At 39.8% G+C, this 26,538-nt stretch overlaps 1 protein-coding gene across 1 annotated transcript in view; it reads right to left on the bottom strand.

The window, feature by feature from the left end:
• Positions 1-8,004: 8,004 nt before the first annotated feature.
• ARL8B (ADP ribosylation factor like GTPase 8B) overlaps positions 8,005-26,538 on the bottom strand; it is a 56,243-nt gene continuing 37,709 nt past the window's right edge. Inside the window, exons 2-7 of the mRNA XM_055558396.1 lie at positions 21,212-21,292; positions 19,807-19,880; positions 19,112-19,205; positions 15,560-15,627; positions 15,193-15,263; positions 8,005-10,118 (exon numbers count right to left, since the gene is read on the bottom strand). Of these exons, the coding sequence (XP_055414371.1) occupies positions 10,069-10,118; positions 15,193-15,263; positions 15,560-15,627; positions 19,112-19,205; positions 19,807-19,880; positions 21,212-21,292 (438 nt within the window). The 3' untranslated portion in view covers positions 8,005-10,068. The remainder of the gene's footprint in view (positions 10,119-15,192; positions 15,264-15,559; positions 15,628-19,111; positions 19,206-19,806; positions 19,881-21,211; positions 21,293-26,538) is intronic.

Genomic DNA, 26,538 nt, shown 5'->3' on the forward strand with positions numbered 1-26,538 from the left:
CCAGGAACTGGCCCATTGTCCCCCCCCCACCCCTAGCACCTCGAGCCCGGCCAGCCAGTCCTCGCATTCGCCCGCCCAGTCGCCCGGATTGGCCCGGCCCCGACCCGGCCTCGCAGGGAGCGGCCCGGGACTCCCCACCGCGCCATAGGCCACCCGGACGTCCTCAGAGCAGCGAGGCCCCGCCCCTCCCTTCCGCCCCGCCCCCGGCCCGGCGTCCGGCCCCGCCCCCTGGGCAGTAAGAGTCGGACCGGCTGGCGTGGCGAGTAGGGGCCGCTCCGGCTCGGGACAAGGCAACTTCCAGCCAATCGGAGCTCGGCACGGGAGCAGCCAGCTGCCGGACAAGGACGTGGCCACGGGCCCGCCCGGTTCCGTGTAGAGCCTGTTTCCCGCGGACCTGAGGCGGAAGAAAAGCATTCCAGCTCTATGTTAGGAATGGTGACAGATAAAAGACGTTAAGGGATGAGGAGGAAAAAGGACATCTCTGTAGGGCAGGGTTTTTCATTTGTCTGTTATATGGTGGGGGTGATGATCCTACCGTTTAGCTTAAGACTGCACAAAACGGTGTCCTGATTTCTTTTTGTTAATACATCCTATTTTGTACCTTTAACACTTTTTTAAAACACGCTAACTTGTAAGAATCTCTCACAGAGATTGTAAAACCCATATTCCCAGCTCCTGTCCACCGAGGTCCAAAGGAACGTCCCGAGAATGTACGTATAACAAGCGCTCTTGAGCAGTTTTTAGCAACCGTCAATCTCAGGAAATACTGAGGTAGGTTATATTGCCTTTGTCAAGGAAAGAATCTTTTTTAAACGCATCAGGAGTTGGGGGGAGGAGTCAAGGCTGCCGCTGCCACGACCAAATTATTTTTACCATATCTATTTGTGGCTCAGCTGGTAAAGAATCGGCCTGAAATGCGGGAGACCTAGGTTCGATCCCTGGGTTGGGAAGCTCCCCTGGCGAAGGGAAAGGCTACCCACTCCAGTATTCTGGCCTGGAGAATACCATGGACCGTATAGTCCGTGGGGTCGCAAAGAGTCGGACACGACTGAACGACTTTCAGTTTTCACTTTTTCATTTAACCATGTCGCTTCTTGCCCCTCCCACTGCTACCATCTCTCCTGTACACTGTCGTCGTGACCTAACCTTTGGGGTATGGGAAAGATTCCTGTCAAATCTTTACCCCTCTGAATCTGCTTCCCATTGGCTTCTGTGGTGGATCAGCATAAAAAAAAAAGACTGCAATGCAGGAGATACAGGTTTGATCCCTGGGTGGGGAAGATACCCTGGAGAATGAAATGGCAACCCTCTGCAGTATTCTTGCATGGAGAATCCCATGGACAGAGAAGCCTGGTGGACTACAGTCCATGCAATCACAGAGTCGGGACATGACTGAACAACTAAACCACCACCACCATCTTTCCATAATTAGTAAGATGGCAAATGTCGGCTCCAAAGGACTATTGCTTTCATGTGATGACAACCGTATGAGGGTTTTGTTTTCTTTTGCTTGCTGCATTGGAAATGTCTGCTAAGTTTTGCCCTCCAAAAGTTTAAACCACGTGCCTGTTATACTGAGGTTCCTGAAAAGCTTGAGAAGCAAGGCCTGATGGTTAGCTCAAATTGGACTGGCTGAGGGACCAGGGGAGTGATTAAGAGGATGATGAAGCTGTCATGTGGCATACTCATCACATTCTCAGGGTCAGGGGATTTTTAGGAACACAGAGGAGGTATAATGGGGACTAAGAAGGAACCCAAAGAAACATCTGATTATAATACAAGGTAGCTGGCACATAGTAAGGCCCTTTTTGTTGACTGAGTCTTATTCTTGTCCAAAATCCTGCCTGCCCAAGCATTGAAAAGAATGTAAAAAGAGTTGGAGCCTGGATCTTTTGCCTACAGATTCTTCTCTGTGAAAGGCACCTACAGACTCTGCTGAAAGTCCAAGTTCAGGTCTTGATCCTCAACTTTCAGGTCTGCCTCCTCCAGAACTTGCAAAGTAAATAAGAATATTAAGGACCGTGTCCTGTGTTTCCTAACTTATTTTCTTGTAAATCTGGACTCATCACGGTCAACTGCAGACCACATTGGTAACAACTCCTATCTTCACATTAGATACAAGTTCTAACAACGACCAGGACCCCCCTGGTGGCACAGACAGTAAAGAATCTGTCTGCAATGCAGGAGACCCAGGTTCGATCTCTGGGTCAGGGAAGGTTCCCTGCAGAAGCAAATAGCTACCTACTCCAGTATTCTTACCCACAGAACTCCATTCTTACCTGGAAAATTCTGATGGGTTCATGGGGTCACAAAGAGTCGGACACAACTGAGCAACTAACAAAAACAAAGCGTTTTTCATAACCAGAGAAAAACCATTTGACTGTGGAAAGATGCTTTTCATGGTCAAACTGACAACAGCTGCCAGTTGTATATGTTGAGCAAGTTTCAAAATAATTTCACTTGTTCTCATTTAATCTTTGCAGAAAAGCTTGTAAGCTCTGTTCCATAAGCCATAAAGGGAAGAAGTCAGGTTGAGGGGGGGCTCAAGTTCTCCAAGCTAGTTGGCTCCAGGCAGAAAGAATTATTGCCCTGGTTTCTCACACTTTAATCCCAGAAACTCACTGTAACTAGCTGGCCCTCAAAGGAAAAAAAAAAAAAAATTGGTGCTTCCCTACTCTTCCCAAACCAACAATGCTGATACTAGTGTCCTGCACAGCCTAAGGGAGAAGACAATGGCACCCCACTCCAGTACTCTTGCCTGGAAAATCCCATGGACGGAGGAGCCTGGTGGGCTGCAGTCCTTTGGGGTCTCGAAGAGTTGGACACGACTGAGTGACTTCACTTTCACTTTTCACTTTCATGCCTTGGAGAAGGAAATGGCAACCCACTCCAGTGTTCTTGCCTGGAGAATCCCAGGGACGGGGAAGCCTGGTGGGTTCCCGTCTATGGGGTCACACAGAGTCGGACACGACTGAAGTGACTTAGCAGCAGCAGCACAGCCTAAGATTTAGGGGTCAGACTCACAAAGTGTTTCCTTCTCCAATTACACTGAACAGTAACAACAAAAATCTTGTGCTAGCCCTTTAGACTAGACTCCCCTCAAGGTAAATGTAGCTAAGATTGGAACAATACCCAGCTCTAACAGGAAAACCCAATCTTAAAAATCAACTCCTTAAGTAACTGTCTTGTGATAGATGTTTCCATACATAATCTCACAAAAGCATCAGGGGACTGATTAAAGGGAACACTGAATAAAAATGGGTAACACCAGAGATAACAGCTAAGAACCCAGACTCAGAAGTCGAACTGCCAGGTCTTCAGATCTTAGCACTGCCCTCTGAGTAACCCTGGGAAGTTATTTTTCAGGACCTGTTCTCTCATCTGTAAAATGAGGGTGATGAGATAGTTACTTACCACACATGGTTTTGAGAATTAAGTTTATTGTATATAGTGTACCTACAACAGTGCTGCAGACATGGTGAGCCCTATCATTGCTGCTGTTCAGTTACTAAGTCATGTCAGAATCTTTTGTGACCCCACGGACTGTAGGCAGGCTCCTCTGTCCATGGAATTTCCCAGGCAAGAATACTGGCGTGGGTAGCTATTTCCTTCTTCAGATCTTCCCAACCTACGGATCGGACCTGCATGTCCTGAGTGCAGGCGGATTCTTTACAGGAAGCTTGAGCTCTATTATTATGACACATGAACTCTGGGTTAAGACCTGCATCTAGTATAAGTACTTGGAACATCAACAGCCAAGGTCTGTTGGATGAATTAAATAACTAAGCCTCTATTATCAAAGCATTATTTTAGGAGGAAAAAAAAATGTGTCTAAGGAAACCGAGTATAAAATAAGACAAGGGCTAAAACTCACCATAGTCTAAGAACAGTTGAAAAAGCTTTGAATCAAGTCTAATTCCAGCTCTATTTAACTCAACCTGCTCCAGCTTCCACACATCAGGGTCCATTCACTCTCTGTCCAACTTTGATAGTTGAAGATGACTGCTTACATCTATTTCAGTTCCTTCAAAGATATCCTCCACTGTAAACAGACATTACAGTTTTGAGGATCAGTTTTGTAAGGCTGCCTGGGTGAATCAATGCACTAGCCGCCTAAAACTGCAAAGCCAGAAAAAAACCTCTGGCCTTTTGATGACCCTAAAGAGTAGTCTCAGAGCTTCCTATGTGAAATATCAGGACTAAAATAGTCTATTAAAAGGAAGGCTTTTTCCTCCCCTAAGAAGTTTTAAGTGATTTATTACCCAAAACAATAATGTGAAAAAAAAAAAGATGATGACTTTCAAAATTCTGACCACTGCTTCTTTCTGAAGCAATACATACTTGCTTTATAAAGGTGGGGGTAACGGAGAATAAACAAACAATAAAGAGTGGGGGGGAATACCTGTAACTCATGATTGATTTGGTAAAGATCCAACTCCATAATTCAGTAATACTGTTTCCTTAGCTAGGTAAGAAAAGCTAAATTTCACATTTGTTTTAAAACTGGACAGTAGAGAATTATCATCCGTACCTGTTGTAAGGGCATTAGTCTCAAAGTCTGTCAACACACTAGGTTGGCAACACACAGGGGACAGAGACTATTGGAAATAAAAACTAGTACATCCCCTGAGGGGGGGCAAAGTGGCAATTCCCAGAGAAAATGTAAAGGCATGTACCCTTTGACCCAGCCATGTTTCTGTGAATTGCTGCACGTAGACATAATGATCCACTGGAGTAATGTTTATAAAAGCAAAAAGTTTATATTTGTTTTTTCAATAAGAAAACACTATAAAAGATAAGAAATTGATATTAAGAGGGATGGTAATGGAAGAGTGGTAACTCAGTCATGGGTGAATAATGGGGCTTATGAAAAAAATCAAAGTATTGGGAAAATAAATGGAACTTAGAAAAAACGTGGTGAGCTTCCTTGCCCACATGTTCTGCTAAATCAAACACATCAAGTTTCCAACAAGAAATGATTTTCATCACCACCATTCATATGCCACATGCCCCAGCCCTTAAGTTATTGATGCATCTAGAAAAGGTAGGAATGATACAAATTTTTAACTCTTAAAAAATGAGGAGAGCTAGCAATTTCATAAGGTGGCTACTAGCAAGACAATTTCTTTTTCCTTAGGGGATTATACAAGTAGAAAAAGGAGTCATCTAATTCATGTATTGCATAATAGTAGAAAAGATGGACTCTCTTAAAACGTAGAAACAAGATAGTACATTATGTAATACAGACTGTACAAAACTGAAGGATGTAGATTATGTAAGAGCTGGTTGGAGACATACTATAATTAGCAATCTGTTGATGTTCTACTCCCCCAGCTCAAAAGGGAGCATAATTTTTGCTGGGGGATTTCCCCCTCCCTATTTTAAAGGAAGTATTTTCTAACTGCCCCAGGTTTCTCCAAGCTCTAGATAAATGCCAGCAGAACCCTAGCAACACAGCAGTTATAAAGTATTAAACATTCACTCTAAATATGTGCCCCCAAATTAGTAGTATATATGTGGTTTATATTTTTCCACACTGTATACCAGAATATATTTTTTTGCAGTCTGGGAGAAATGCTTGAAAATTTTTAATGGCTTTCAAAGCCCATGTGGCTACAGCATTTCCTTCAGACAAAATGTAAGTTATTATGTCATACTGTAAAATGTCTGTGATCTCTAGCCCTTAACTACATTAAAATTAAAGTTATGAAATGTAAGCATTTCTGTGGTTTTAGGAGGCACACACACCACTAACATAATCACTGGGACACCAGGACCAGTGGGCATTTTCATCTCTTCCCTCCCTGCCTTGTGTCTCACCACCATCCAGATCTCTAGGCTGCTAAAACCAGAGCTTGTTAGTGGGAGAAATTAGAGTAGACACCCTCTACTATTTATAAGGGAAAACTGCAGAGCCAAAGGGGGCTCAGCAACTCACCAGTCACACAATCGTTAACAGCAAAGAAAAGAACTCATTCTCTTAAACACCCATCCAGCACATGGAACCAAGCTAAGGAAGCATTTTAAGGTGACAATTTTTTCACACCACAATCCTTTGATGAATACAAGACCTCCAAGTCCCAGTAAAATGAAGTTAAGGTATCCCCTCCTTCCCAATTTCTGCCAGGAAATCTACATTACCTAAATCACCGGCTACCTTGGGATTTTAAAATTACCTTACCGGAGACAGCTTTTTAATGAAATGGAATAATGAATGACTTTGGCTGTTGTTCGGATTAAGGAACTTTCCACTGAGTCTGTCTGGGACGTCAATGACTAGTTTTCCTAATGACATTCAAGCAGCAGCCATTACAAAAGTACCTATTTTTATTAATAGCTGAATTTTAAACAGAAATTGTGTGGAAAATATTTACTAATCAACAGGATGCACCTGCCGTAGGTTGCATTATTTGTAGAACTGCAAACTGAAGGGAAATCGGGCAAGCCTAGTGTTTGCTTTAACTGTCTTCCTTTTCAAGTATCTTCACTGATGTATATGTTGCTGACTGTACAACCTTTAAAGTTTGGAACAAAATGAAAATATTTCACATACTGAACATAGTGGTTCCCCCAACGACACATTTCTAGAGAAAAGCATTCAGCCAACTGGGCTTCCCAGGCGGCCCTGGTGGTAAAGAACCCACCTGCCAATGCAGGTAGACCTAACAGATGTGGATCTTCTGGATCCGGAAGACCCCCTGGAGGAGGGCAAGACAACCCACTGCAGTATTCTTTCGTGCAGAATCCCAGGGACGGAGGAGCCTGGCAGGCTACAGTCCATAGGATAGCAGAGTCGGACACAGCTGAAGCGACTTAGCACACATGCACACACATTCAGCCAACCAGATGTTACAGATAGGGTTCCAGCTACAGTAAAATTAACGCTCCAGTTCTCAATCCTCCAGTCCCTAGAAAGGTTGAATTATAATATCAAAGCAACATTTCAGTGTAACTGGATCCTACAGGAAAAGAGTACACGAGACAATTAGTTCCTTAGTCAAAAACAATAAACACAAAAGCAGACACAGTCCAATTCATGCATTTACTTGACAGAATCAAAGGGACTAATTTTAGAAGTCTCAACTTTTGAAAGTAAACATAGAGTTAGAACTGAGGGTAAAGTAAGCTAAATTTATATCCTCTCCCCACCCTGCTCCTAAAACACACCTCCTTCAAAATACTACTTTAGTAGGAAGCTGCTGAGGACCAAATTGGTATCTTGACTATATGGTTCCACCAATTCAATAAAAAACTTAAACCTGATGCCCAGTTACTTCTATCCTAGAAATGTAAAAACACACATGTCACTGACCAACACTGTATGGTTGTACAGAGTGACAGTATGGATATGGAAGAAAAGCCAAGTTGAACTTCTCTGAAAAAATACATAAGATCATTTCCCCAATAGCTTTGATGGAATAAATGTTCACTTTCACAGTGTGAAGGATAACATACAAAACAAAACAGATCAAATGTTTTACTTTAGAAGTGTGCCCCTCTGGGAAAACCACGTTTGTTATTTTAAATCTTTTCATTCTGGAACTGAAGTCAGTAAGGAGACATGTCTTGCAATTTCAGTTTATTAATAGTTTCATTATGATTTTAAAAACTGGATTACAAAATGCTTAACTAGCTCTTGCCACTTATTTTCAAAAAGTCCTAAATTTGGTGTATTATGACAGTTTACAAGATCTTCTCGACTTAGGAATCAAACCTAAGTCTCTGCATTGGGAGTGGATTCTTTACCACTGAGCCATCAATCAGGGAAGCCCATTACAAGTAATATCATTGCCTCCATCCCACCCCACAAATCGCAATGTCAGTCCTGTGAATATTTAAGTGCTTATTTCAATTTTAACTGTCCCACAGACCCACTTCTTCAAGAGCTGAGTTGATTTCTTTCTAGCACATGTTCTACAGACTGTGTTCATGGTATCTTTCCAACCCCTTTCCAATGTGTCAGCACCTTCCATCATGATGCAGATTTTAAGTTCAAACTGTCAATACAACCCTCAAAATGCAAGTTTATTGAATAAAGCTGAGAAGAGCAGTAAACAGACAAAAAAAATGCATCCACCTAAATTAAAAAAATTCACGTATTTACAAAGTTCAGTAACTGTTAGGTTTCACATGCAGAAGTTAATGCACAGGAAAATGTTGGTAGTAGTGTCTGGATGTCTTGAAACGCTGGAAGCAATGAAGAGACACACAAACACGTTACGGTTTAGCTGTAGGTCAATTAAACGAACCTATGCGGTCCCCACAAAGTCACAGTCCCCGCAAAGTCACACATTCTAGTTCTGGTTCCTCCTTTCAGGCACAAGCAAGTTGCCACATTCTTTGTAATGGTTCACAGTGACCATTAATGGTGTTGATATACAGTAGCAAGTCTACATATCCCTTTGTTTACAGAACCATCCATCCCATCAGGGAAGTATGCAACATGCATCAAAGAGTAAGAACAGAATTTTAAAAGCTGAGGTTCTACTCATAAAAATGTGAGTGGAGGAAAGCAAGTAGTGTCTGTGCAACACGGTGCAGTATTTTGTACAGAATATTTTTAAGGCCATGGCAGTCTATAAATTAAAACTGGTATCATTAAAAGAACTTAGGGTTGACTGCACTTTGAGTGCTCAACACGTTTGGAAATGCACTGTCTACATGAGTGCTGCTTAACAAAAGAAACAAAATCACACACAGTGTGAGGCGACACATAAGCAGGTGTACCACAGACTTTTAGCTACTACAGTGGGCTATGTAAGTAACGATTTACAAGTGATCCAGTTTTCCTATGTCCCTTTATGTGCATGGAGATCACTAAGCTACAAAACATGTTCATGGAAGTCTGTACACATCTCCGTAGCATAGAAGCAAACAATAGACAGCACTGGTTCCTCCGCTCTCTGTGTGATTATTCAACAACCTGCGGACACTGGGCATGATTACATCAGAGAAAGCAGGCAGGTCTAGAGTTGTCACAATAATCAGGATGTCCAACGGCACCAGACAAAACAGTGCCAAAGCTTGTATCGGTAAGAGAGAAAAATAAGACTTTTTATTTGTCTCTAAGTATCTATTGTGCTGAAAGTCAACTTTACGACTGGATATAAAAAGTCAAGAATTAGAGTGTCATGCAGCAACACTGGTTTAATAACTGGACAGAGAAAGAACAAACAGGTGTGTGAACAGTCTGACATTCTTAACACGTTTTATTATATTGGCTGGAATGCTCTAAATTCATGAAAGCTTTTGAGAAAATCTTCAATTCCCAACCCCTTAAAAAAGTGTGTTGAACCAGGAAAAAAAAAAGGAGAAAAAATATAGAAGTAATGATCTGGACAGATACAAAACAGCATGCCTCAGTTCCTCCCGTACCCCCAACTGCTTTCTGGAGATGAAGAATTCTCACGGAGCAGAATGTGTTTAAAATTCATTGCCTAAGATCTTCCCAGTGTAAAGAACCAGTAACAACATTGATCTGGTGCCTCTGCTCACTCTTTGCAGACCATTTTTTTAAATTCCTAAGGTGTAATTATACATTTCACATGCATTTGTGAGATATATAAACATTATGTTTCTATCCCACAGGAGTCAGGCTAAAGGTTTGCTAAATACTGTGTGTGGCACTAGAAACTTCATGCTGTATCAAGTCAGTATCAGTATTAAGCTACTGGACTCTATAATGAAATATCATAGATAGACATTTACTGAAAACCAATAGAAAAACCTGGCCCAGAAAGACCAGAACAGAAGTATGCAATTTTTCTTGATTTAAGATGGTCAAAAGTGTGTTTTGTTTTGTTCAAAAAAAAAAAAGCTCTACACACTGTTAAAGACAAGTATGTATAGGAAGTCTTTTTGTGTGTGTTGACTTTATCATGACAACTCTAGCTGATTCTTTATGAAGGATTAGGGATATACATCTTCAGCAGTGCACATGAGAAATAAACTCTGAAAAAGGCAATTTCTTGGGTTTAGGAAGGACCGTATTCTGGGAAGTACTTCAGAGGAACGGACAATAATTCTAGGATTAGAGCCAGGAAGGACTGGAAGACTTCAGGAGATGCTTCAGCTTCTTCTAGATTTTGAATGTTGAATAAGCCACTGAAGTGTGATATCTAAAGATGGAGGGAAAAAAAGTGAAGATGTTAAGACATCAAAGTGAAGAAACAAGATATGAGAGATAATATTTAAAATGTGGCTATTTCAAAGCATATGTCAGGCCCGCCCTCTTCTTTTCTGCCTCTCTACTACTATAATACATAGATATCTGTATCTGTACTACTCTTCTTCATTACCTGACCTTTGAGAGGTTAATCTGGAAACAGGAAGAACTGAACAGTCTCCAGTTTAAAAGTTAAATTGTGTACAGAATAGCATGTGCCTTTCTTTATTCATTCAAAAGTTTAATGACTGCTTGTAAGATCAGGCATTGTATGTGAAGTTCCAGGAATCCAAAGAGATGGGAGAACCCCTCTCTACTTTCCAAGTATCATTTGGGTTTGGAGGATGGCCCTCACAGAATTCCAGGCACAAGAAAGCGCAAAAGAATAAACAAAGGCAGGAAACTATGTTGAGCTCTGGATAGATGACAAGTGATAGGTGGTTAAAGCGCAGGGATGGGGAAGGGATGCCGCTCACTGCTAAGGCTAGAGCAGAGGTTCTCAAGCTCACCCTGACGTTGGGGGCTGAATATTCTTTGCTAGGAAGGTGGAGGGGAGAGTCTTTCCTGTGTATACTAGAATATTTTGCAACATCTATAACTCCGACCATAGGATGCCATTATTACCACCCCCACCCTCAGCTGTGAAAACAAGTCATGTCTCCAGGGATCTCCAAGCAGCCCCTGTGGAGCACAGCTGTCTTCAGTTGAGCACCACAGGCCTAGAGAGAGCCCGATACCCTTATGTGCCATTCTAAGAGGCTCGGGAGTTGGGATTTTATTCTCAAGTCAATAGGAAGTCATTGGAGAATTTTAAGCAGGAAAGCTATACTGTTTATTGTAACTGTAAGTTCACTGTAGCAAGTTCAACAACGGCAACGGAGGAGGGCCCCTGGGAGGGCTGCCGGTACAGAGACTGATCATTCACAACAGAACAGCAAAGGGACAACGGCCTGAAGCAAATCGGGTGTTGTAAGAACAGAGGAATACAATGGGAAGCATATTTAAAATACAGAACTAACAGGACTGACCAAATGCAGTGGGTAAGAAATAATCTTTTCGCCTGAATAAGTGTGTTTATCATGCAGCTGCTGACTAACCCAGTGGCTAAAGGAAGAACAGATTTGGGAAAGAAAAAGACAAAGAATTCGGCAGTGAGCACATCAGGTTTGAGGTACAGAAGGTTAACACATGGAGATGTTCAGCAGGTAGTTTCAGCTATACAGATCTGAGGAAGAAATGGAGACACCACTGTGGAGGTGGCAACTGAAGCTACAGTGGCTGAGAATAGGCAGGAAAAGCACTTTTGACAGAAGGCAGCTAAATCAAAACACTGAATTACTATCCCTTGAGTTCTTTAAAATGTGTTACCTGCATAAAGGATACCCGAGCATCTACTAGAAGCAGCACTCTCTTCTCCAAGCCTGGAGAATATTCAACCTCCCAATTTTCCAGCTAACATTCATTACAGAAACTGTAAGCCAAACACTGTATATAAAGAAGAGCCTAGAGCTGATGTGAACAGACACAACCTGTTCAGAGTTGGGGAAACAATGTTGAAGCAGGTCATTTGCACTTCAAAAGGAGGACAGCAGTGTGTGATATGAGCAAAGCCACAATCACTAGAACTGAAAGGAGGCAAAGCGAAATGTGAAAGTGAAATGACAAGGTTTAAGTATTTAAGAAACACACGGTAAAAACAAACCAACCAACCTATGGACGCTGGACTTAAGTCATACCCTAAAGACAGATGAATCCTTAAGACCAGACTAAAAGGCAAAAAGTAAGATATTCAGATGAAGGAGTAGTTACCTCTATGATAAAAAAGGCCACAAGTATCAACCATCTTCAAAAAGACCATCTTCCTTGAAATAATCTACCCTACGCATAGGGCTTCCCTGATGGCTCAGAGGTTAAAGTGTCCGCCTCCAATGCGGGAAACCCGGGTTCGATCCCTGGGTCTGGAAGATCCCCTGGAGAAGGAAATGGCAACCCACTCCAGTATTCTTGCCTGGAGAATCCCATGGAGGGAGGAGCCTGGTAGGTTACAGTCCACGGGGTCAAAAAGAGTGGATCGAGCGACTTCACTTCATGCGTAGGTTGAGGACATATTACTAATGAAACTAAGGGACCTCATGCTCCCCATTAGAAAGCTGCAAGTATAACACGCAACCCAACCCATGTGCAATGAATACTTTGGGGAGCAATTTAGAAAATTCATAAATTTGGTACTAAAACATATTACAAAAGCTGAAATTAAAGAGAGTATTCTGAGATTTTTCACTCAAGAAGCCTGACTTGGCTGTTGCACTTCTCGCTCCAAATAAACAGGCTTTACAAACTAATTTTGAATCTAGTTAACAGTGGATCAGTTTCCTTGAGCTTGATAATAACATGAAGTGAACGAGGAGTTCTACGATCACAAACCTGGTGACCATGGAGCTCTAAAGTAAACTGTGAAGATCAGGCTTAAAAAGCATTAAGAAGGTCTCACCAGTTCTCCTGCATTTCCTTCATAAATGAGCAAAGTACCTGACTAGTTTGTCACAGCAGAAAATAAGGGTTTTAAGGGAGTAATGGATTTACAGAATAGCACAACATACTAAAAATCCTGGTTAGTATAGAACGGGGTTTCTCAATCTTGCCACTACTGACATTTTAGGCCGAACATTTCTCAGCTCTGGAGGCGAGAGGATGTTTAAGGCCACTATGGTCTCCACCCACTAGATGCCAGCATCATTCTCCTCCTAAGACAACTGAAAGAGTTTCCAGGGGGAAAAAATGCCAAATGTCTCTGGGAGAAAAATAATCCCTCCGTGAAAACCTCTGCTGTGGAAGTAAATGCTCTCTTGGGGGCACAGCGTAAAACTTAACAAGAGTTCCCCTCAATATAGGAAAAACATTTTAAATAAACTTGAAGTAACCCTAATTGCTGAACAGTCTGTTCTCAAATGAGCCAGATGATCCCAAAATAACAAGTCACTTATTCTATCTAATTAACAGAGGAGAGTTTGTGTCCATCAGCAATGTAGTGGACTCAGACTGCTCTGGGTGGTCTTTAAAGGAAGCCCAGAATCAGTGACAAAAACCATTATTACTGTAAGCGAATTAGAGCAGGTCTGAGGGGAAAAGGGCAGGAGCTGAGATACAGACTGGAAATGACTGGGAAAAAAAGTTAAGTACAGGGAGAAACAATACATATTGAATAAAGGCTAAAGAAAAAGTGTCAAAAAAACCTTTTAAACACACTGTTTTGGCACTACTGATTTATTACATTTTATTCTGATATACTTTTTTAATTGATGAAATGACTATGGAAGAATGGTGAGCGAGAGAATTTGAAGATGGGGATGGAGCCATGAGCCAAGACAGCAGACACTCTCTAGAAGAAGAAAAGGGCCAAGAAATGGATTCTCCCCTCTACAGTCTCCAGAAGGAGCTCGCCTGTAACTTTAGTCCTAGACTTTAGCTCAGTGAGGTCAGTGACAGGCTTCTGACTGACAGCAGCAAGAGAAAATGAATATACTCCTGTGATGTCCCCCACAAGTTAAACACTGCAATTCATTTTTTAACTCACTCCTGCAAGAGAGTTTTGAAGTTGCTGCCACCATCCCCATTTTACAGATGAGTACAATGCAGAAATCTGGGAGTTTAAGTGCTCTGTCCAAGGCCAATGAGAAAGTAACTTAGGACCAGGTGTTCCACGCTGAGGCTGCCTTACTCCAAAGCCCACGCTATTTCTAGCCACAATGCAGCCCTGATGGAGAGCCTCTTTTTCTATAGTGACCCACTGAGAGAAAATTTTTCACCAGTGACCACCAACTGGGAGAAGTGAGGAGCCATGAAAATCCCTAGGTTCCTACCCATCTGCTTCAAGGCACACGCATCAAACTCTCCTTTCAGACTTCAGTGGAGTCTGTCATGCCAGACAAGATGGCTTGACAAGCTTTTGTGACAAAGTTATCTTTTACTAGGGAGTATTTTTTATTGCACTGTTATGGGTCTTTTCACTTGAGCAACTAACACAGAAAAGCTTTTCATCTTGTCAAACACTTCTCTTTTCTTTTTTTAACCTTCTGATCTTCTCCATGCCAATACACTTTAATTAAATAATCCCTCACCAAATTAACAGACTGAAGTTGAGTCAGACATATTTATTCTTTACGGATACTGTACTGGATTGAATGGTGACCACTAAAAACTCACATCCACCCAGAACCTCAGAATTTATTTGGAAATTGGGTCTTTGCAGACATAGGATGAGGTAATTCTGGATTAGGGTTGGCCCCTAGTCCAGTAACATCTGTCCTTGTAAGAAGAGAAAATAGACCCTCAGACATACACACAGAGGAGAAAGCCACGTTGAAACCAGAGGAAGAGGGTGGAGATACAAAGCTACAATCAAGGAGGGTCAAAGACTGCTGGCAGCCCCACGGCAGGAAAAGGCAGGGAAAGATCCTCCCCTAGAGCCATCACAGAGAGCACAGCCCTGCTGACACGGATACCCAACTTCCACCCTCCTCAACCTGAGAGAATGAATTTCTGCTGTTTCTAAGCCACCCCATTTGTAGTACTTTGCAGTCCTAGGAAATTAATACAGCACACTAAGTAGGTAAAGGGTTATTTTTGGCTTATAGTTGCGAGTGCTAACATACTGCAGTAATTTAGTGGTTTGATAAATGTAAAATCCTTACAGTGCCTATAAACAACTTCTGTTAAGTCTTATTTCAAGAACATCATTTTGTTATAAAGCACAGTTAGACACTAGCTCTGCAAAAATGCAATAAGCTGATAGCACATAATTAATCTCATGTCTTTACTGCATTTACTTCTTTAAATAGCACAAAGCAGAGTCAGGATACTGTATTTGTTGCTAAAAGGTATAATGTCTACTCTTTTTCCTGAGGCAAAAGCAGTAGTACTTTATAGGAGAAATCAAGTAAACAGAAATAAACGTAATAAACAGTAAAAAGAAAGAGACATCCCTTCTATTGATATCAACTTCTCCACAAATATCAGTCATTTCTTACCTATATTATCCTTTTCTTTGCAAGAAATTGAATAGCAGCAAATTTCTCTATCCTGAATAGCAGACAGATTCCTGTAAGAAGCAGAATTAGGAAAGTAAGTCTGGGCTTTTAAAACAATTGTCATCTTATCACTCTATGCTCAATATTACTTGTTCTTTTAAATTATTATACTGAAGAAATTATGTTATTACTAATAAAATTTTACAGGTTTACTTCTCTAGTATGTCAAGTTTATCTACCCCAAAACAGGGCTATGATCATTACTAAATAATGGAGCAAAGCTAAACAATACAAAAAAATAGTACATTTTGTGGGCAAAATAGAACCAATTAAAAAAAAAAACCCATCATTCATTCTTAAGACATACATTTTTTCAATTAGCTGTTTCTCATCCAAGGCATTAGGAAGATCTCTCTTGTTTCCAAGTACTAGTACCTTTAAAAAGAAAAGTCACTGAGTAAATTTTATGTAAGAAAATGTCACAGAAGCATATTCACATGTGTCCACAGTAAAATTAGGAGGTTACCGCATGACATAGTATTAAAAGCGTATTTACATGACCAGTGGCCTATCTCATTCACTTCGTAATTCAAATAAGCATTTACTCTAACTTCTATTAATGCCACGTAGATGTCTAATTCAATACGTGGCTACCAACTTCTATTTAAGATATTCTAAGTCTATGATATGCATTCTGTTATTTCTTAACAAATCTTTATCAAAATGTGAATATGATCTTAACTGCCAAGGGCGGAGGCATGATTTTCAACCACTATTACCTGTTAGGCATTAATCTAACAGTAAACATGTAAATAAGACTTTAAAATTCTATATCCATCCTATAAAATATCATATATAAATATTAAGACAATGGGTAAGTTTGGGAACCAGGATAAATACAATAGCCATCAACTCTGAGAACAAACGTGTCATGTGATTACTAGATGTGCTTTGCAAAAAGAGGAAAGTGGAGAGGGGCATTCCAAAACCATCTGTCTTTCCCAGGTATCTCCTTTCTGCCTTACAAAAAGCAAAAACTATGAGTACACATAATGTATTTGATAACATCCTTACTGAGTCAATGTTCTCCAAGAACTTGTATCTTTGACCAAGCCTAGGAAAGTGCACACCATGGCTACCTTGTCGCCTTGTCAAACACGTGTCAAACCTATGTTCTTTCACTTAATACAAGTCCCATCCCCACCCTCAACTCCAGACACTGTGACTGACTGATTCTACTCACAGGCCCTAGACTCTTTTTCTCACAAAGAAGAGCCAAGAAAAGACGCACAGAGTGCAAAGAGCACCAAGAGCTCTCGAAACAATGCTGAAATCATAGGGGTCAGAGGGCCAAAAGCCAAATTTCAGCACCCTTGGGCAGCCTGTCCTCCCTTCTCCCATTCTTACCCCTTTCCAAACTCTGGTGGCTCAGAAGGTAAAGAATCCATTTGCAATGCAAGTACCAGGTTTTGATTCCTGTGTTGGGAAGATCCACTGGATAAGGGAATGGCAACCCACTCCAGTATTCTGGCCTGGAGAATCCTGTGGACAGAGGAGCCTCATGGCTACAGTCCATGGGGTCACAGAGTCGGACACGACTGAGTGACTAACACTTTCACTAGTCTTACTAAGTCACCCCAGGTTCTCAACCTGGATCTATGTGAGTTTAAGAAAAAATACATCCCGGTCATTTGTGATCAGTTCTCAGTTTTGGGATTGCCTGGCATCTTAGTCCTCTTCCTACATTTAAGAAAGTCTTTCAAAAAAACAAACAAAGAAATCTTCCACCTTATGACTCTGCCTCCCAATAAAGCTACTTGCTTCTGTAGATACTTTCTTTTCCAGCCTTCTTTTCTGCTAGAGAATGGACATATAATCTACGATCAACCAAAACTCTGAATGCAGAGCCAGTTTTACAAGAAAGCAGGAATACTGAACCCATTCTGCTACAGAAGGGGCATCAACTAAATGCTCTTCCAACTGGAGCGATTGTGTCTGGTGTTCACCAACTGCGTGGGGTCACCAGACTTACTGTATGATGTCAATCTGGATGTGGTCCTAGCAGCTGCTCAGCTTTCCCTTGTTCCAGTGTGTTTTCTCAACACAGTTATGGGAAGCCTTCTCAAGACTCTGTGAACTACCCAGTATTGTTTCAATGAATTCCTCTCTACTTAAACAGCTTTCTACTGTTTGCTACTAAGAACTCTCATGGGGAACAAGATTTTTTTTTTTTTTTACTTATGGTATGCAATATTTTGGTCATCTGATGAGAACAGCTGACTCACTGGAAAAGTCCCTGATGCTGGGAAAGATTGAGGGCAGAGGGAAAAGAGGGTGTCAGAGGATGAGATGGCTGGATGGCATCATCAATACAAAGAACATGAATTTGAGCAAACTTCAGGAGATGGTGAGGGACAGAGAGGCCTGGCATGCTGCAGTCCATGGGGTCACAAAGAGTCAGACATGACTAGGCAACTGAACAACATGCAGAACTAGTTAATACTGAAGAAAAAGGTCAGGCCTTGAAGTCAGAAATAAACAGATTCAAACCTGGCTGTGCAATACACTAGTCGCCATGTGATCCTGCGCAAATAACAACTGTTACCAGGAGGGATCACACCATCAACCTCAGTACACTGTGAAGATTAACTGAGATAACATACTTCAGAGATCTGACACTCATGACCTTGTCATGAGGGTAAAGCCTGGGCCTTTTCCAGCATTCTTTCACTCAACAAATGGCACCACCTCCCATCTAACCATATTAGCCAGGAACTAGGAATTATCCTGTTTATCTTCCCTGCTAAGTCTGGTGGACTGTCTTCCTAAATAGCCTCCACATTTACTTCCTTCTCACAACCTTATCTATGACCACCCCAATCCATGGTACTCTATTTTGCCAAGACAAGTTCAAAACTGTCTTGAACTTGAAAACTGTTTCAATAGCTTCCTAAAACTGTCCTCCTTATGCTAAGCTGCTTCAGTTGTGTCTGACTCTTTGCCACTCCATGGACTGTAGCCTGCCAAGCTCCTCTGTCCAAGGGATTCTCCAGGCACGAATACTGGAAAGGGTAGCCATGCCCTTCTCCAGGGGATCTTCTCAACCCAGGGATCGAACCCGCGTGTCTCCTACATCTTCTGCACTGGCAGGTGAGTTCTTTACCACTAGCACCACCTGGGAATAGTCCCCGTGCAATCCATTTTTTAAACTGAAATAAGAATGATTTAGATAAGTCTGAGTATTTCAAACACCCAGTCCCACCCAGCACAGCCTCCTGAAGTACCCTTGCTGTCACAGGCTCACAATGCTCTTCCCGCCCACTCTGCTCAGTGCTCTAGAGACACCAGCCTCCTCGCAAACCCCAAATCCTCCTGCCTAAGAGCCTCTGCCTGCAACTCTCTTTTCCTCCAACTGTCACATCCCTCACATGCCTACACATCCCTCACACCTCAGCTCAAGTAGCACTTCTTGGGGAATCTTTCCTTCTTCTTCTCTCAAACTGTATCAAATCTGCCCTGTAACTTACAACTCCATAAGCCCCTTGAATCCCTCCTTCATAGCACTTATCAGAGCTGCATTATTCAAGCCATTTTCATATCATCTACCTAGTTTCCTATTAAACCATAAGCTCCATGATGGCAGGAAGCATGTTTCTATCTACTTCTGTTCGCTACTGTTTCCCCAGGACTAAGCACTGCTTCTACTACATAGAGTTCACTAAACAGCTTGTTAAGAAATGACTAAATAGCACACTTCCCAGCATATGATGGATACTCAGTAACTTTAAGCTGTCCCAACTTTAAAACAAATAAGACACTCTACTGATTTCAAACATAATTAACAAAAATGCATAATTAAACTTTTAATAATGTAACTACTAATATTATAATCATATAATGTGAAATTAACCATACTTACTGGAATTCCTTGTAACTGTGGTTTATCTAGAAGATTATGTAGTTCATTTCGAGAGGCTTCTATCTTTTCACGATCTGCAGCATCTATCATGTAACTTAAAAAAAAAAAGTGATTTCAAAATGCCTCCACCATATTCTTTAATGATCACAATGAACAAATTTTTAATTTTCTTAATTTATTGATCAAAATTAATTCCTATATTTTAAAAGGCTATCACCCCAAAATACTTAGACTGTCCTAAAGATACAAACTACTATATACAGAATTAGATAAGCTTCAAGGATGTATTATATAGCACAGGAAATTATACCCATTATCTTTCAATAACCCATAATGGAATATAACTTGCAAAAATACTGAATCACTATGCTGTATACCTGAAACTAATACTGTTAAACAACTACACATCAATAAAATAAGCAGAGAAATAGACTGTTCTTTAGGGGGCTAAGACATGACAGTAAAACATGTATATATATCTATTAGCTCTTAGCAACATAGAGAAAAAAAACAGTTTTTAAAGTCTGATGTTAATGGGAAATTATACTAAGAAAATACCTAAAAAAGATTTTACTGCCAGAAATTAAAATTAAGCCTTTAAAAGTATGAAAAATGACTTATTCCCTTGAAACCTAAACTGACTATAAGGGGGGATGGGGGCGGGGGTTGGGGGCGGCGGAAGGGAGGCAGCTTACACAATAGCATTGACTCCTCTGCAGTACCGTTCCCACATGCTCCGGAAGCGGGGTTGTCCTCCTATGTCCCAAATCTTCAAATCAAGATAGACAAATCTTAATAACAATATTTAAATAACACAGTGAAGAAAACAGCTGCAGATAGAAGGGAAAAAATGAAGCAGATATGCTCAGCTCCACAATGTGAGAGCCAAACTGCTTTGGAAAAAATTGAGCTCAAACAAACTCTTGACCTGGAAGTTCTTGGGGCCATTTCTGAACTTGAAGTCCGTATTTAATATGTTTACATTAGATCTAATAGGTGCTGCCTGGCAAAGATTTCATTTGGGGGCAATACTTTCTTTGCCTGTTAACCAATAGATTTCCAATACTGAAAACCTATTTTTTAAAAAATAGTACTCTTAGAATCTGCATGATCACGCATCATCCACATTTGAAGTCCAAGAGAAAAAAAAAACTCTTCATTCAGAATCTATTAAAGTTTAATTGTCTGATGGGGTATATATATATTAGAATGTAATCATTTTCAATTATTCTGTATATAACATAGAAAATATTCCTACCTAGGTGCTTTTCTTATATAAAATTATTTTATCCATATGAAAGCCACTGACTACAGTCATTTCACCATTATGGCTACTCTGTAGGGCTATGTAAAGGTCTTAAGTCATGATGTTTATCTTCAAAAAGCTTCCAATTTAGCTACAAACACTGGACGCATGCATAATGACATACACATGAGACATTAGAAGCTTCATTAGATAAGCTACAGAAAGAATTTAGTAAACAGCTTCTGTGAGCCACAAGAACTGGGTAAAACGGCCATAAGGGTTCAGGCTGTAGAAGCAAAACTCCCCTATGAACAAAGGAGTCAAAAATAATAAAAATAAATTAAAAACTGGTCCAACAGTCCACAATGCAAACCTATCAAACTTTTTCTAGAAACAAAATAATGTTAAACTAATTTTTTACTGTTTTATAGTTTTAATTTTAGGGCTTAGTAGTAAAGAAAGGAAAACTGGGTTACCGTATTTGCTACCATAAATACAATACTAAATTACCAATATTATAAACAGTTACTCTCTTTCAACATAAATTATTCATGAAATATATGCAATATTACATTCCAAACACTCTGAATATGGGATTTTTATTTCCTAGGAACATCTAAATCCCAAATATTACTTTTGCCAACCCATATGCAAAGTTTTTATGAGACTTAACATTTCAACACTTAAACATTTTTATCTATTAGAGAAAGAAAGAAAAAAATTAATTTACACTCTGGGAACATGCCCAATTAAGAACTGCCAATACTCATGTAAAAACCAAAGAAACAAACAGAAAAACTCCTAATTTGTATGTGCTAACAATTTACATCAAGTATGGCAAGCAGCTGACGTACCTTTATTGTGACGTTACCTTTAGTTACTTTTCTCATGTTGAAGCCCACTGTAGGTATCATATCTTCACTGAACTGACCTGACTGAATGAAAGAAAACATTTGAAGTTAGACTAATTGTTACTTATTAAAACTGCAATACTGTATAACCTTTCACATCAACTTTACTTCTGTACCCACATTCAGTTCAGTTCAGTCACTCAGTCCTGTCCAACTCCTTGCGACCCCATGAATCACAGCACGCCAGGCCTCCCTGTCCACCACCATCTCCCGGAGTTCACTCAAACCCACGTCCATCAAGTCAGTGATGCCATCCAGCCATCCCATCCTCTGTAGTCCCCTCTTCCTCCTGCCCCCAATCCCTCCCAGCATCAGAGTCTTTTCCAATGAGTCAACTCTTCGCATGAGGTGGCCAAAGTACTGCAGTTTCAGCTTTAGCATCATTCCTTCCAAAGAACACCAGGGGCTGATCTCCTTTAGAACGGACTGGTTGGATCTCCTTGCAGTCCAAGGGACTCTCAAGAGTCTTCTCCAACACCACAGATCAAAAGCATCAATTCTTCGGCTCTAAGCAAGTAACTAATTTTTTAGTGATGGTAACCTTAAGAAAATACTCCTGATAGCCATAGATTTTGAAGAGGTGCATTTTTTTCATTCACAGACATTCTCCTTTTAAAGATATTTTCGAAACTAATGCAAATTTTACATATTTTTAAGTTTAAGAAAAATACTGTACAACTACTTAAAAAATCTGTTATGTAAATTTCCTCCACCTATACATACATTTTTATATACAAGGTAGAAGTAAATCAGAAGCAAATGGTCAGAGTTTTCTATTTGTAGCACTGAAATTATATTGACAATACTGTCAAAATTCACTGTTGCTCTTCTGAGTCAGCTTTTTAATAATGCTTACAAAGTATTTTTTCATAAAGATGATCCTCCTTTTTTGTAGGATTCTATTCTATTCAATTCCACTCTCTTTTTGGTTTATGACCTTCCTGTCAGAGACCAAAATTAAGTATCTTCTAATACTATTTATATTTTTAAATGTTTATGATTACACAGTGTAACAAAGGTCCATTTTACAAATGGACCTATAAATCCACACTTTCCTGACTAGACTGACGTGAAATGGGAAATTTCATATAGCGGCAGTTCTATATCTGAGTCCTCAATTCTTTTCCATTAGTCTGTTTTTTTCCAATTGGAAATAAATTAGGATTACATGAATTACTGTAGCTTATCTATATATTATTCTAAATAGCAGATCAAGAATTTGGAATGTTTAGAAATGTGGTTCATTGCTCACATTTGAAATAAACTTTAGAAAGTAATTATTTGTTACAATACTGGCTACCTTTTATCAACTCTTGATATTGAACCAAGTCTCTCCACCCAAGCACATATGTCTGTCCACTCAAACATTCTTTATATCCTCCAGTGAAGTACACCTAATGAGTCACATTAATACTGATTTTATATATTAATATTATGTATTTCACGACTTGGGAATATGAACTCTATCAACACGGGGCTCGTTAAACAAATGGGACTATTTTAAAGTCCCTAACATCGGCCAACTGTTAGCCACACATTCATTTCAAAATGTCTACAAATACTGAGCACAATGAATTACAATTTCACAAGCTAATTTCTTCTACATAACCCCCAAAATGTTCTACTTCTTTTTCTTTTCCCCTACTGTTCAGTGGCATTTGGGCTAATTTTAGAAAAAATGTTAATACAACCATAATCACTATTTTATATACACCTGTCAAACAGTATAATTTTCAGAACTTTCACATATATGATTTATATGTGAAGATTTAGTTGTGATATCAAAACTACATATATCAAAACTAGCCATGACAAAAGAACAAAACATATAACCTGATTAAAACATGGGCAAAGGTAACATCAAAGGCATGCTCTAAGAAGGAAATAAGCTAATAACTTCATTAACACTTCTGCTCTGAAAAAGACAATGTCAAAGAGACTCAAAACAAGCCACAGAGTAGGGGAAAAATATTTGCAAAAGACATCTGATAAAAGACTATTACTGGAAATATACAATGGAACTGTTAAAACTCAACAATATGAAAACAATCCAACTAAAATATAAGCCAAAGATCTCACCAAAGGAGATATACAGATGGCAAAGAAGCACAGGAAAAGACGCGCCACATCATATGTCACCATGAAAATGCAATTCAGAACAATGAGATACCACTGCAAACCATTTAGAGTGGCCCAAATCTGGTATTTTTTTATAACATCAAATGCAGATGAGGACATGGAGCAAGAGGAACACTCAGTCACTGCTGATATGTTTGCAGAATGGTGCAGCTACTTTGGCAGACAGCTGACAGTATTTTACAAAACCAAACGTACTCTTACCATACAACCCAGCAATCACACTCCTTGGTATTTACCAAAAGGGCTTGAATACTTAAGTCCACAAAAAAATCCACACATTAAATGATTACAGCATCATTGTTTATAATTGCTAAAACCTAAAACAACCAAGATGCCCTTCAGTAAGTGAACAGATAAGACTGGTACATCCAGACAATATAGTATTATTCAGTACTAAAAAGAAATGAGCAACTAAGTCACGAAGAGCATGGAGGAACCTTAAATGCATATTTAATGAAAGACCCAATATGGCAAGACTACATACTGCATGATTCCAACAATATGATATTATGAAAAAAAAGAAAACAGTAAATAAAAAGATCAGTAGTTGTCAGGGGTGGGAGAATGAAAACAATATGGCAGTTCCTCAAAAAACTAAAAACAGAATTGCCAAATGATCCAGCAATTCCAGTTCTGAGTATATACCCAAAATAACTGAAAGTAGGAATCTGAGATATTTATACAACCATGCTCACAGCATTATTCGCAATAGCCAAAATGCGGAAGCTACCTGCGAGTCCATCTGATGATGCACAGATAAACAAAGCGTGGGCTATTCCTACAATGTAATGCTATTCAGCCTTAAAACCTTATTCATGCTATACCATGGAGGAACCTTGAGGACACTGTGCTAAGTGAAACAAGCCAGGCACAAAAGACAAAAACTTCATGATTCTATTTATATGAGAAACCTACAGTAGTTAAATTCATAAAGACAGAAAGTAGAATGGTAGTTGCCAAAGGCTAGAGCGGTGGAAACAGGGAGTTAATGCTTAGTGGGTATGGGATTTCAGGTTGGGTAAATAAAAGGTCCTACAGATGGAGAGTGGTGATGGCTACACAGAAATGTGAATGTACTTATTAGTACTGAATTATACACTTAATAGTTAAGATGGTAAATTTTATATCTTGTGCATTTTACAATTATAAAAAATTGTGTGACGTAAGTGAAGGCAATCATTATCATTTTATGGAACAGGAAATAAATTCCCAAGGTTACACTGCTCAACAGTGGTTGATTATTTTTCTTAAAGTTCGCCACTGTGAATTATAATAGGCTTTAATTAATTAATATCTGAGGCAAGGTCTGAGATAATGCCTCATTTATTTGATATCATTAGGAAAAGAAGCTATACATAATGAGGCAGGCAGAAATCGTAGCTGAAGTTTTTTTGGTACCAAAACTTCTACAACAGCTTGCACACAAAGCTTTCTAAGGTGCAGTACATATTTGGCTAACTTTTCACAATCCTTGGAATATGACTGAGGTTCAGGGTCATTTTACAAATTGTAAAACAAGAAAACTAAACTCCATAATCCTCAAGGGCCCTTCTGGCAATAAAATTTTATGATTACCATCATGATGTAGGGGCTGCAGTATACTCAGCTGACCCTGAACTGTCTTAGTTGTTCATCTCTTTCTTCACCATTACTTCTCACTGCTGGCAGATGTTAACCATAGTTTCCCTCATTCACCTGCCACTGATAACCTGCAAAGGCTGAAAATTAGGTAATCATATCTTTGGGTTTTTAATTCCAAAAAATTAAAAACCTGTACTGTCCAGAGTACAGCACAATGTTCAAAAAACATTTGTTGGCTTTGATGAATGGATTTTGTGGAATAACAACTTTATAGATTTGGAAGTGTTTTCTACTTCTTTCTTAGTGTCAAATCTTAATTGTCACTTTTCAAAGCTTGTGTTGAATGACTAAACCACTCAGTTGGCAGTTGTCCTCTAAATAACAGAATTTATTTCTATGCTGTCAAAATGCCACTAAACTGAGACTAGCAATTTAGGAAACAAGTAGATGTTTTAAAAATACTACTTAATTGTGTATCATGCTCTTTATTTTAACAAATACTGACACAGCATGAAGCACTGTTCTAAATACTTAGTAAATATTAATCAATATTAACTTACTTAATCCTTATAGCAACCCTATGAAATATGTAGCAATATCCTCATTTTTCAGATGAGAAAACCAAGGCAATGACAGGTTAAGCTATTTGCTCAAAGTCACATTATTTTTAAGATCTGTAAAGAGAAATAAAAGTATGTTTTCATACCTGTCTTCTTAAACAGCATATCAAATATAAACTGACCTTCACTTAACACAAATTCAAGATCATGAGTGGCACTCACAGTGATTTTGGGACAATGGATGAAACTGCACCTATTATGCACACCTAGAGTCACAAGGTTGTATCTCTGGAATTTGTTTGGCTGGGACAAAATAAATTTGAAGCAAAATAAGATGGTAAAATACCCTCGAGATCGAGGAATCTTATTACCAGTTACACTAACTACTAACCACACACAAGTCATCTTACCTTCAGGATTAAGCTATCTTACTAGAAGTAAAGGAAATTGGAAGACTATCTCCAAAGTCACTTACAGCTCTAGCGTTTATGGTTTTATGTTTATTCATCAGTTCAATTCAGTTCAGTTGCTCGGCTGTGTCTAACTCTTCGCGACTCCACGGACTGCAGCACGCCAGGCTGCCCTAACCATCACCAACTCCCAGAGCTTGCTCAAACTCATGTTCATCGAGTCAGTGATGCCATCCAACCATGTGATGCTCTGTCGTCCCCTTCTCCTCCCGCTTTCAATCTTTCCCAGCATCAGTCTTTTCCATGAATCAGTTCTTTGCATCAGGTGGCCAAAGTACTGGAGCTTCAGCTTAAGCATCAGTCCCTCCAATGAATATTCAGGGTTGGTAACTTTGAGGGTTGACTGGTTTGATCTCTTTGCAGTCCAGGGGACTCTCAAGAGTCTTCTCCAACACCACAGTTCTAAAGTATCAATTCTTTGGTGCTCAGCCTTCTTTATGGTCCAACTCTCACATCAATACATGAGTACTGGAAAAACCATAGCCTTGACTAGACGGACCTTTGTCGGCAAAGGAATGTC

This window comes from Bubalus kerabau, chromosome 20 (assembly GCF_029407905.1).
Source record: "Bubalus kerabau isolate K-KA32 ecotype Philippines breed swamp buffalo chromosome 20, PCC_UOA_SB_1v2, whole genome shotgun sequence".
In the NCBI taxonomy this organism is placed as follows: domain Eukaryota; kingdom Metazoa; phylum Chordata; class Mammalia; order Artiodactyla; family Bovidae; genus Bubalus; species Bubalus kerabau.